The 12,500-nt window shown below is 31.8% G+C and overlaps 2 protein-coding genes across 8 annotated transcripts in view; both read left to right on the forward strand.

The window, feature by feature from the left end:
* LOC119606319 (alpha-tubulin N-acetyltransferase 1) overlaps positions 1–12,500 on the forward strand; it is a 59,141-nt gene that overhangs the window by 38,206 nt on the left and 8,435 nt on the right. For all 6 annotated transcript variants that reach the window (XM_037959764.1, XM_037959767.1, XM_037959765.1 and 3 more), the window contains 2 exons: positions 1,849–2,220; positions 7,141–7,303. In XM_037959764.1, coding sequence (XP_037815692.1) covers positions 1,849–2,220; positions 7,141–7,303 — 535 coding nt within the window. The remainder of the gene's footprint in view (positions 1–1,848; positions 2,221–7,140; positions 7,304–12,500) is intronic.
* On the forward strand, positions 9,701–12,271 carry LOC119606322 (RNA polymerase II degradation factor 1). Of its 2 annotated transcripts, none has more exons than XM_037959772.1 (7): positions 9,701–9,946; positions 10,065–10,127; positions 10,190–10,258; positions 10,319–10,390; positions 11,294–11,362; positions 11,634–11,834; positions 11,894–12,271. In XM_037959772.1, the coding sequence occupies exons 1-7, from the start codon at positions 9,863–9,865 to the stop codon at positions 12,128–12,130; spliced, it is 795 nt and encodes a 264-aa protein (XP_037815700.1). In that variant the 5' UTR covers positions 9,701–9,862; the 3' UTR covers positions 12,131–12,271. The 2 variants fall into 2 exon arrangements, with proteins under 2 accessions (XP_037815700.1, XP_037815701.1); XM_037959773.1 differs by having other exon boundaries at positions 10,068–10,127.

Here is a 12,500-nt window from a genome sequence, read left to right on the forward strand (position 1 = left end):
AAAATTTTAGAAGGAATAATTGATATTTACATTAGGTCTTTAAAGGAAAATATGTTGAGACGGCTCTGCATTTCCCTGGTAGCTTTCAAGGAAAGAAAATACTCATGAATTAATGAAAAAGGGATTCAAAGCATACTAAGTACACATTTAAAAATTTTATAGGAAAGACTTGGGGTTGGCAACTAGATATGGTAAATTGGATTTACATATTGGTTGTCAATAGTTGCATTGTCTATTTATCGGAAGATGCTCAATAAAGCTCAAAGGTGTGCTTCTATTGGCTTAAATGGAGCTATTAGTAGTTCTCCACAAACGAACTGGGACATCATTCTTAACCTGTCACCTATAGAACATTTTATAGCGGATGTGTGGATAAGAATATAATAAGACTTTATGAGTCTTCGTTAGTCAAACCTTTACTCAAATCTAGACTTCGGGGAAACACCTCTAATGGGATTTCCAACTTGGCTTGTATACGATAAATGTGTGATAGGTTTGCAGTGTTTACCGACGGGTTGAAGTTGGATACCGGCACATGTGTCGGTGTTTACATCGCTGATACCGATATCCCGACGAATATATCGTCTTCCAAACATGCCACACGGTACATTCGCGCCTGGTTGTAGATTGTAGAAATGTCCTTAAGGACATTATGAGACTTTTTATCATTGAACTGTGTTGGGTACCAGTGCACTGCTAGGTGCATGGTAATGAGGTTGCAGACGAACTAACTAGGTTAGGTTCGACCCTCGATATAGATGACAGGGAAAGAAGAGGAAAGCCACATATCTGTCACTGTTATAGGTTGATATTTAAGAGAATGTGTCACATCATCACTCCTGAAATGGTTGAATGTATTGCAAAATATCAAAGACATTATGATGTGAGGGCTACCAAGACACTTATAGGACTGGATGAACGCAAGCTAAAGTTTCTTACATGAATCCTAACGGGACATTACTCTATGCCCTAATTGAGTTGAGTCATTAAGTGGGACAATAACATACTGGACTATTACAGGTTATGTGAAGATGCAAAGAAACTAGAGTCAATCGAGCATATAATTTGCCAATGTTCTAGAATACAGAATCTCAGGTTGAAATTGCTGGAAAATAGGCTCCATGACGAACTGGGGGAAATTGCGGGACTTTACTCCCGCAGTCTACTATGTTTTATAAGCTGTTATAATGTCTCAAATATTAAGAAATTCGAGTTTTTTTAAGTTTATGTTAAGATATCTCGAAATCTTTCTTTGATGAAGATATTCTGAGATCAGTATCGGACTAGTTCCTGGGTTTTTTTTTTTCAAATTTTGTGGGCCTTTATAATTGAAAATAACAAAATTCTTTCGCTGTCCGTATAAAAATCGAAGGAATTTTTATTTATTCCTTTTTATAAACAAATTAACTTATTTCATTTAGAACTTTTGGGGGTAACCACACTATTTTGTAACTACAACAAAATAACCATTACAAAATTAATTTCCAAAATAAATGTACCTTTTGAATTATTTATAAACGAATTTTGTTCAACTTATTTCTAATTAAAATGTCTATTAAATCTTAACACATGTTTTCTTCAATCTAATACATTTATTTCCTCAGCATGTCCTGCTTCCGTTTAATGTTCTTTGCCAATACTTGTGTTTTGAAATTAATTATAATTTCTTTTTTTAGAACTTTAACACAACACACTCTAACTGCACGTTCTAAGGGATACTCAAGTTTTTTGATAACCATGTCAGACATTGACCTGTGACAAATTGTTTTAACTAATTGAATTCAATTTCTATACGCCCTCCCTTTAATCCATTAATAATATATTTTTTGTTTAATTTTTTTTTCACAGTGGCTGTGTCATAGGTCTACTTAAGGTGGGCACCAAAGATTTATATTTGTTCGATGAAACAGGACAAACACGTAAAGTAGAAAATGCTCCATCTATTTTGGATTTCTATATACACGAATCACGTCAAAGAGCTGGTTTGGGTAAAGATCTCTTCGAAACCATGTTGGCTGATGAAAATTGGACACCTGTCAAATGTTCAGTGGATAGACCGTCAGAGAAACTCTTGGGTTTTTTAAAGAAACATTATGGCTTAGTACGTACCATACCGCAGTCTAATAATTTTGTACTCTATGAGGGTTTCTTTGATGATGGCAATAAACAACAGCAGCAACAACAACAACATACAAACGGTGGCATGCATATCACAAATAGGTAAGTAGATTTAAATTTATATTACTCACATTTGTTGACTTACCCTACTACCTAACCTCCAAATGTTTGGGAAAATCTAAAATAAGAAAACCATAGTTTATGTGTACAAGTTTACACTGTATGCGTCATTTTGACTTCCCTTGTAATTTTTTTTTTTTAATATTAAGGAAGTTTTAATATTTTGTTTTTTATTTTTTCCTTTACAAAAAGTTGAATGTGTGTGTCGAAAGAAAATAAATAGGGGCAAAAAGAAAAAAACAAAACTTGACGTGTTTTAAGAATATTGTTTTTAAAAACCGCGTTTCATGTCAAGTGTTATATGTACAGAATACACACGTTTCAACCATCTCCATGTTTGGGTGTCATGAAAGCTAACAAAACAAACCCTTAAACTTTTCACACATTTTTATTTATGCCTCAATTTATTCAAGTTTTACTTAAAGTAATTTATTTACAAACCTATAAACAATTATGTATATTATTATATATTAGTGTAGTTCCTAAACTAAAATAAGGAATCAGGGTGAATCCATATCAAAACGGACAGAAAACAGCAATTTTCGGATTTACCATCTCCGATTTTAATGAAATTTCCCACATATTTTATGGTTTGAAAGTGTTCCCTAAATCAATGACTTTTTGATCGGTATCCCGTTCCAGACCAAAAATATCGCGCTTTGAAAATTTAAAAATATGTTAAAATTGTCTAAAAGTATATACATATAATTGCCCATAACTTTGAAATTCCTTTAAGTACAGGATAATTTTTGATTTCGTTATAAAGCCAAAGATATTGTCTTTAAAATCGTGTAAATAAAATATTTTACTTCCAAAAGGTTAAGGGTCAATTTTTATAGTGTATTTTTCAATTCCAAATATATCAGACAGCCCCGTATTAAAAATTATAAAAGGACATGGTATGAGGATACCTATACTCTCTTCTATATTTTAGTGAAATTTTTTCGATGGAGACTCGTGTAGTTCAGGAGTTATTAACCAAAACGTCATTTAAAGCAAGTTTTTTTTATACAAAATCGTATGAAAAATTAAACAAACAGAAAAAAATACAAAGTGGAATCAATTCAATTTATATGGAAAATGCTATGTATCTCTTAAACTGCAGGACCAATTTAAATAATATATACAAGAAAATTATTAAGAACGATTTAACCTTACTGAAAAATTACCTTGTTACCGCCGTGTTAAAATACAAGGTGAGGTACGTGGTGTTAAATGAGAGTACTTCGATTATAAAAAATATTAAAGCTTCACAAATCTGCAAATAAGGACCGATTTGGCTGAAGTTAAATTTTTCTTATAGTAGACATTATGGGTATTATAAAACTTAATGGTAGTACTAAGTTATAAGTAAAATTGAAAAATTATTTTAGTTTAATTGTTTAACTTTTGTTTACTACTTTATTTAAATTATATCTCTTAAACCATTAAATTTAATTAGTATTGCAATATGGATCTAGCTTTACTGTGTTGTATAGATTACGAAAAGTTTATGATCAGTTAAATTTGATCTCATTTATAGATGATAGAAGCTTTAAAATAATTTTTGAAGTCGAAGAGTTAACTTCTTAAACGCTGTTTTCCACCTTTTATTTTAATATTGTGATGACAAAGGATACCTCCAGTAAGGCCTGATCGTCCTTCATAATTTTCTTGTACATTTCATTTAAATCGGACCAGTGGTTTATGAGATACAATGTAATTTACCATATAAATTGAAATTGATTCTAATCTATATTTTTTCTGTTTGTTTAATTTTTCATACGATCTTGTATAAAAAACTGGTTTTAAATTACGTTTTGGTTAATAACTCCTGAACTACACGAGTCTCCATCGAAAAGTTTTCACTTAAATATAGAAGAGAGTTTAGGTATTCTCATACCATGTATTTTTATAATGTTTAACACGGGACTGTCTGACCTATTTGACATTGAATTATACACTATGAAAATTGACCTTTAACCTTTTGGAAGTGAAATATTCTGTTTACACGATTTTAAAGACAAGATCTTTTTCTTTAATATGAAATCAAAAATTATGTTGGACTTTAAGTAGTTTCAGAGTTACGGTCAATTATGTGTATGTACTTTTAGGAAATTTTAACATATTTTTCAATTTTCAAATCGCGATATTTTTACATTGGAATGAGATTCCACTCAAAAAGTCAATGATATGTGGAACATATTATATATATATTATATGTGTGGTAAGTTTCATTAAAATCGGAGATGGTAAATCCGACTGCTGTCCGCTTTCACATGGATTCTCCCATCAGTTACTACATATTGTTTTTTTACTTTGCAAGTTTATATCAAGTATAACCAATCAAAGTTTTCTTTATTTTTTATACTTTAGTAAACTAAAGCATTTTTACCAGACTTCTCAGGTTTTCAAGGGTATACATGTAGTTATAAAGAGTACGGATTATTACTACATATTCCGAATCTTAGAACATTGAACCCTCCTTAGGGCATATACTTTCGAATCATTGCCCATATTATTGACAAAATATCTTGAATTCCGGAAGTTTGTTAAACCCTTATGTCAAGGACTTAATAGCTGCTGATAGTCAGTCAAATATTCTTCAGAATATTGGATAGAACCTAAACCAAATTACCATAAAATTGATCATAAATACTTCATCTGTAAGAATGCTACATTCACAATTGAGTCGAAATATAATGTTAATTTCATATTCTAATATTAAAATGCCTAATTTGGATCAATCAAAGAATATTATTTAAATTAGGAACATTTAAAATTCTGTATTATTAAACTGCAAAGCAAAGTGAATAAAGCTTTAATAGCGAATAGATAGGTAAATAACACTTTGATGGCCGTAGTTCGTTTGTGATTTATTCCCATGGTTTGTGGGCCACGTCATTGCTGTTAACGCCGAATGCTATAGATCGATAATCACCATTTTTTAGCATTGACGCCGTTAGACTTTATCCTGTAGGGTTTTCTTTCTTTGTTAACATTTCCCTTGTTGATTTCTGCGCCAGACTCTTGGAAAATTGGACATTTCGGATGCGCGCCTCTAAGTCCGTTTGAAAAATGTTCTAAATCTGCTTTCCATTGAGAAGTATGTTGAGAGTGTAGCGGCTAGGAACTTATTCAGACTGTTTGAATCAGCTCTAGAAAGACCAATGCGGGTAGGCCCTACAAGAATACTATACGAGGTAGGTCTAACAGGAATTTAGGGAAGTACAAAGGGTTTTTCTGATCATATGGTTACGACCTTGGACTTCGCAGTGACGTATTCAATAGTGATTCCCAGTAGGGATGAGTGGATGGGATCCGGAATACTGTTTGAGGAATGTGAGTTAGTTAGTTAGTTAGTTAGTTAGTTAGTTAGTTAGTTAGTTAGTTAGTTGGTTAGTTAGTTAGTTAGTTAGTTAGTTAGTTAGTTAGTTAGTTAGTTAGTTAGTTAGTTAGTTAGTTAGTTAGTTAGTTAGTTAGTTAGTTAGTTAGTTAGTTAGTTAGTTAGTTAGTTAGTTAGTTAGTATGGACGTATGTTACCCATCCTTTGGCAACCATCGAGCTTGTTGTGCGCTCCCCTACTAATGCCTCAGGTGGGAATCGAATCCACCACTTCCGGTCTAATAGACTAAAAAAATAACCACTAAACTACCGGAGGCCTTAAAGAATCGTATATATAAATAAAACTACATTGGACCCCTCCAGAAAATTGTTTCAATAAAATGACTCAAGCCCAACACCCAACGCAGAATCTTGTCTCTATTCCTTCAAGTCTAAAATCAGCAAACTAATGCTCTCATTCTTATTGATATCCTTGCAACTTCTACATTAATCTGAAGTGTCCAGACCCATTTATTAATTCTAGTTCTTGTCAAATAGTGACATATTATCTGTCACTTTATATTTAATTTCTAATCAATTTTCCAAACTGGTTTGCACTTGAATGTTTTTCTTTAAAATTTTAAATCCTTTGGAACTTATTAGTCTAAATAAAAAACCAATATAAGGTTATGTCCTCAAAACTTTGTAAGAACTAGTACTAGTTTTTCAAATATATGAATGGCTGTTAGTAATAAAATACCTTTAAGAAAAAAAATATATATTGAGATAACCACGCATACATAACTGGAAAAATAAACTATCCAAAAACAACAATATCCTTTATATATAACACTCTATCGTCGTATGTATAATTTCCAAAGCAAATATATATTCACCCTTACGATTTTACTATAAACTAGCATTATTTCTTTAGTTGTTTAGCCTACATTTTCTATAAAGAAAATCGTATAAAATAATAAAAACACTTAACTGCCGTGATATATAATTATAAGTATGTATGTGTGAATGTATAACTACTTGTACCTTTTCACTTGCATGCATTTATACACTGGGATTAAAACGGAAATATTACAAGACATTTGGCGAAAGTAAATAAAACAACTAATTTACATGTGAAACTTGACCATATCAAGATGGCAACATGCTATTTAAATATTATTATTAATAAAAACTTAAGGAACTAAAAGCAATAGAAAAAAATTAAAATTTAAAAAATTTCTTTAAAATCAATTTGATGAATTAATAACTATATTAAATATTAATGATTTATGGTTAACATTAATAATAAATATTTTAAGTGTACACTACAAAAAATCTACTGCTAAACAATTTAATAATTGTTAATAATATTTATTTTTATTTATTTTCTTATTTTATATATTATTAAAGTAACTAATTTTATAACAAATCATATTAATAAATTTATTTATTTTTTTCTATTTATATTTCATATGTTGTAACATCTATTTACTACCAAAAACAAAACAACTTCATCATCATTATGAACAAATTTAAAATCTAAATAAATTATTTACCAATCAACTACAATAAACAACTAACTAAAAATTAATAAAAAAGTCCTAACACACAACTTTTTGGTGCTACATATTTGGGTGATGAGAATAACAAAAAACGTTCACAACAACGTCAATTAGATGCTCCTAATCTAAGTACACAGATAACACAGATATCACCGGTGGGTCGTTATGGTGCCAGAAGACCAACCTGCAGTATGGCCGAGGTATTTAACTATTATTAACATAATATATATATATATATATGTTAACGTTTTTATTTGCTTAAACTTTTCCTAAATACGTATGTAATTTTTGTAAAATTATTGAACTAAATATTCAGAAACAAATTTCGTGTTTTCTGAATTGAATTGTACGTTAAACACTTTCATCTGCAATATTTTTATTAAAAGTTTTAAAAACTTTATTTTTTTAAAATGCAAGATAATTAATCTTGTAAATGTGTAAAAATGTTAAATTTTTTTCTGACCCCTACTTATGCAGTGTGCATTGTGTTGGAACTAGGAAAATAGGTTCTTGGAGGGGGGATAGGGGGAGTAGTGTTTGTGGACATTTGATTTAAATCTTTTTACATCGAAATTGGCAGGGAATACTTCTGCAGGAAGTTTGTTCCACATATGAACGGTGCGGCTGAAGAATGAATTCTCTCTGTAGTACGTTGTGCGGCCCACCAATCGACCACAAATGGGTGTGTTCTTGATGAAAGTCGTGTGTTGCGAAAAAATATGCGGGTATCGGGAACAAGTTCCCTAATTTCACTCCATTGTAATATCGATAGAACAGTGAAATACACCCCACGTTGCTTCGGTGCACAGTGAATCAATAGAGTTGAATAACCTACTGTGACTTCGGAGTTACAAACCAAATAGTGTTTCCTTAACTTGAACAATATAAAACAATCAGAATCTGAACATTAATTTAAAAGTTTAGTCCTTTGGCATCAAAACAATTCCCAAGAGAATTGTTCATTTCATTTTAGCTTAATTTCGATATCGAAATGTGTTTTCGATACGTAATCTTTTTCGGTTACGTATGCCGTAATTCCTACCCTGTTCTCGTTCTAATTGTTTTGGCGATGGAATGCTAGTTTTCTAATAAATTGACCTTTGCTGTCATTAATAATGCTATTCCACCCGCAGGAACTTAAAATTCAGCTTTCAGAGGAGCAAGTGAATACAACGAGTCAGTAATCTACGACCAAATGTTCCAAAACAGCCATATACGGGCTGTTATCGACCTAATTTAGTGAAACAAACTCATGGGACTGTCTTTTAAAGTTCGCAAAGAGAACACACTCAATCCTGCCAAGGTAACGTGAAGTTAATGACTTTTGCAGTCGAATACTGAGCGTTGCTGCTCATGTTGGTAGTCTGGGATTGCCTTGGTGTCTCCTGAGAAATGCCCCGCAGGCCTAGCTCCATCGTCGGTGAGATTTTGGAGAGCTTTCAACTCTCATGGTCCAAGCCATCAATAGAAAGTCGTAAGAGTATCAGAGGCAGAAGAACCTTCATGTAAGCGTGTAATCCAAGGTTGGTACGATCACTCTCTGCATCTACCGCAGCGACTGCATAGGCTATTCTCCTTGAAGGTGGGAGAAGAAGACCGCCGATCCTTCTGATAAAGAGGTAAATCTTTGAGATGACTACCCTATTTACTCAGAAGGATGACTTGATTGACGGGGACGAACTTCTGAGATTATCTCAGAAGGACATCAGTATCAAACTTCTATTAAAGATGTTACAAATCTATATAAACTACTCTAAAGTAGCATTAGCTGCACTGATAACAACACTGCTATAGGTAATCTAGTGGTTGCCCCTGCGACATCTAGGTTAATCAAAGACTACCGGGTATCTCTAAACGAACAAGTCAGGCGCAATGAGGGAATATGAGGATATCGATGTCTTCTAAGTCGCTCATTCAAATTGAACTATATGAAAAAACTCAACTCAATAAAATAATCAGTAAGACCTCGAGATCTGGCTGGCCTTCATATGATGCGCATAGGTCCGGCTTATTTATAAGATTCTGAGAAAATAATTATGTGACATTAATGCTAGAAGGCTAGGTTTCGATTACAATGACTACAGGGACAGTGTCCTATCTCTACTACTACTACTTAATATTTACCGTGAATGGAGTTTGTCCCTTTCGTACTCCTTATTAAAGGTATAAATTAGCTATCTGGAATAAATCTTAAAAATATCCAAAATTTTATCAATAAAAGCGGAAGAATTGACTCCTGTAATCAGTAAAGTATCACAACAGAATCAGCAATTAAATGAACTGAAATGAGTTGCTTATGGAGTGGCTGCCCTTTGAATGTAACTTATCTTTTGAAATGTAGGACTGGTCCAGACACAATTTTTTGTTAACTAGAGATTATGTTATAATGTTAGAAAGAATCAAAGTGTTCCAAATTTAAAATTAAATTGAATTCAAACAACATTTTTATCATTCAGAAGGAATTTAACAACCGAAATGGCCTTGAAGACCTGATAATCCCTTTAGTGTTAATTCGATTGGAAAAACATATGGTTGGGGATTAAATTCTTTTAAATATTTGGTTTTATTTAACAAATTTTATAGCAAACAAATACGATTTGCTTTAAATATCAACATTACAACTGGAATTAATAAAATTAAATCACACAATTCTATCAAATAAATAAATTTTGTTTAAATTTGAAACAAATCTGTTAATAAAAACTATATTTTATAAAAGAACGTTCGTTAATATAAAAAAGTATCTGAACATCTTAAAAATGGAAGCGAAACGTAGTAATACTGTGCAATATCAAAACAATGGTCATCGTGTTACCACAAGTTCCTCGAAAACCCAAGTCATGGTGAGCTTAATTACAATTTCACTGAAAATAACATTTCCACTTTTTTCGCGCTAAGAAAATAGGGAAATGTTGTTTTCTTTATTCGGAAGTGTAGATTTAATGTTAAATTTGTTTAAAGAAGAAAAATGCCAGCGAAATAAGTTTGACTCCCAGTCAGGCAGCTGAGCAAGCTAAACTAAATGTAAGTATTTTTAAATTGTATGATGTTTGTTATGATAACTTGTAACTTTCTTTATAATATAGGGTCGCAAACATCCTTTAGATGCTTTAAGTAAATTGCCTAATAAACAGGTTACTGTGGAACGTAGATCGGTAGTTGTTTGGAAATATGTTATGTTAATGGAAAAGTTAAGACTTTTTTTTATTTTGTAGGGTCTACAAGATGTGGATGAGGAATATTTGAAGCAAAATGTTTTTCGAAAACCTCTGTTTTCTAGGAATTCGGTAATGTTTTTTTACGACAGTTTTAAAAAAGAATACGAAAATTGAAATAAGATTTAAGATTTGTTTATTATTTTGATATCAAAATTTAAATACGGGTATATAACTTAAAAAAATAAGGATTTTTCAAAATTTTACAGTGTATTGGCCATATGATCTTTACCAATCTTTTTGGCAACATATGGATTTCTTGCCAGAAGACTGTTCATTTTTGAGATCAAACAATTTTCGTCTACCCTGCTTTTAAGTGAAACCTATACTACAGAGAGATCGAAACAAGTAGAAGAAATATTTATGAAGTTTTGCAACATGTCAAAGCTCATAATGGAATGTTACGCATTCATGTCTGGCCGCATATTCTGGGAATTTTTCCATTCAAAAGAATCAATTGCAGCATATGAAACTTGTGCTACTTCCTCAGTTGAATGAATGGATCCTGACCACAAGATGGACGTTCATTAGGGACGCACGTTCTGTGTGATGTTAAAGTTGGGATGACTTATCCGGTCATATCCCAGGAGGACGTTTCCTTATGTGGATAGTGTTCCGAGGTTATTCGCTTGCAACCCGTAACACACATTACTTCGGGTTATCATCCGGGTTCGGAGTTATTCGACTGCTCGCAAACCTTTCGAAATTGTTACTCAAATATTCACTAACTAAATGAGAATAAATAACAGATATGTTCCCTTATAGAACTAGTAAATCCCGCAGTTTTAAGTTATATACCCAAAGAATTTTAATTTTATATTTAAGGCTGTAGTAAACCACTGGCTATAGTCAAGGCTATAATTGAGAATATAGTCCTGGGTATAGTCCAGACTATTGTTCTGTCTATAGACAAGGCTATGGTCCAAATTATAGACTCTATTTGTAAAAAAGACTACATTATCATTATTTTTATAGGGTTTAAATGAAGTTAATGCCTCTCAAAATCAAATGACCAATGTGCCAGCCGCAGGACAGCATTCAATTGTAAGTGAAGACTGTTTGGACTTTAGCCATTATTAATAACCATTAGAAACGTTATTAATCGTTCATAAATACAAGGGATTACTGCGTATTTCGATTCGAAAGAAAATACACTCGAAACGCAATGTAAATTCGATATTTTTTGCTTTCAAATCGAGTTACAGAGTAATAACCTAGGGGTTAGAATTTAGTTGAAGTTTGAGTTAGATTTATTTAGCGTTTGTTCTTTTGAAAAAATCACATCCAAACAAAAACATTTTATTTTCCACCTAAGCCTCCCTCCGAAGGATCTGTGGCAAATCCAATAATATCGCAGGCTCAATTAAAAGTTCAACAGAATTATCAAGAACATCTACCAGCAAATATGACACCATCGCAAATTCAAATGCAATCTCAAGTTCAGAGTGCAGCTGGAACTATGCCAACAGTACAAAATAACCAGCAAACAATGAATGGGAAAAATCAAATTAATCATGTAATTTTAAAAATATTTTTCGAAATAATTTCAAAACATGTTTTTATTTTTAAAAATAGCCTGCAGTATCGGTGCAACAGGATTGTCAGCAACAACAGCAGCACCATCAACAAAATGCCCAACAACCTCAAACGACTATTTACAATAATACTTTAACAAATCAAGAACCTGAAATGTGTACAACTTGTCCTAATTGTCAGACCACAATTTATTTAGTACGTGGAGCTGATGTTAGTAATGATATGACACAAAAAGAATACCAAACTCATAATGTGCCTGCAACACCATCAGGCTAAACTTGATTTCGTCAAATTTATTGAATATTCAAAATTTCAATTTGTTATGAAATTTATTATTGTTATTTTGCAAATGATTTGTTAAAATTAATATCGTTCTGAATTAAACTTTGAATAAACAATAAGGAGTTTGTAATCGGATGTAAAACTGTTTTTCTTAGATTGATAGATAGATAGATAGATAGATAGATAGATAGATAGATAGATAGATAGATAGATAGATAGATAGATAGATAGATAGATAGATAGATAGATAGATAGATAGATAGATAGATAGATAGATAGATAGATAGATAGATAGATAGATAGATAGATAGATAGATAGATAGATAGATAGATAGATAGATAGATAGATAGATAGATAGATAGA

The sequence above is a fragment of the Lucilia sericata genome, unplaced genomic scaffold, assembly GCF_015586225.1.
Source record: "Lucilia sericata isolate MDLA Ls3-8-SP2 unplaced genomic scaffold, ASM1558622v1 Contig000572F_arrow, whole genome shotgun sequence".
In the NCBI taxonomy this organism is placed as follows: Eukaryota; Metazoa; Arthropoda; class Insecta; order Diptera; family Calliphoridae; genus Lucilia; species Lucilia sericata.

Coding starts and splice junctions, on each gene's coding strand:
- LOC119606322 (XM_037959772.1), top strand. CDS start 9,863: ATGGAAGCGAAACGTAGTAATACTGTGCAATATCAAAACAATGGTCAT. Junction 10,128..10,189: donor CTGAGCAAGCTAAACTAAAT/GTAAGTATTTTT, acceptor TTTATAATATAG/GGTCGCAAACATCCTTTAGA. Junction 11,835..11,893: donor GGAAAAATCAAATTAATCAT/GTAATTTTAAAA, acceptor TTTTAAAAATAG/CCTGCAGTATCGGTGCAACA.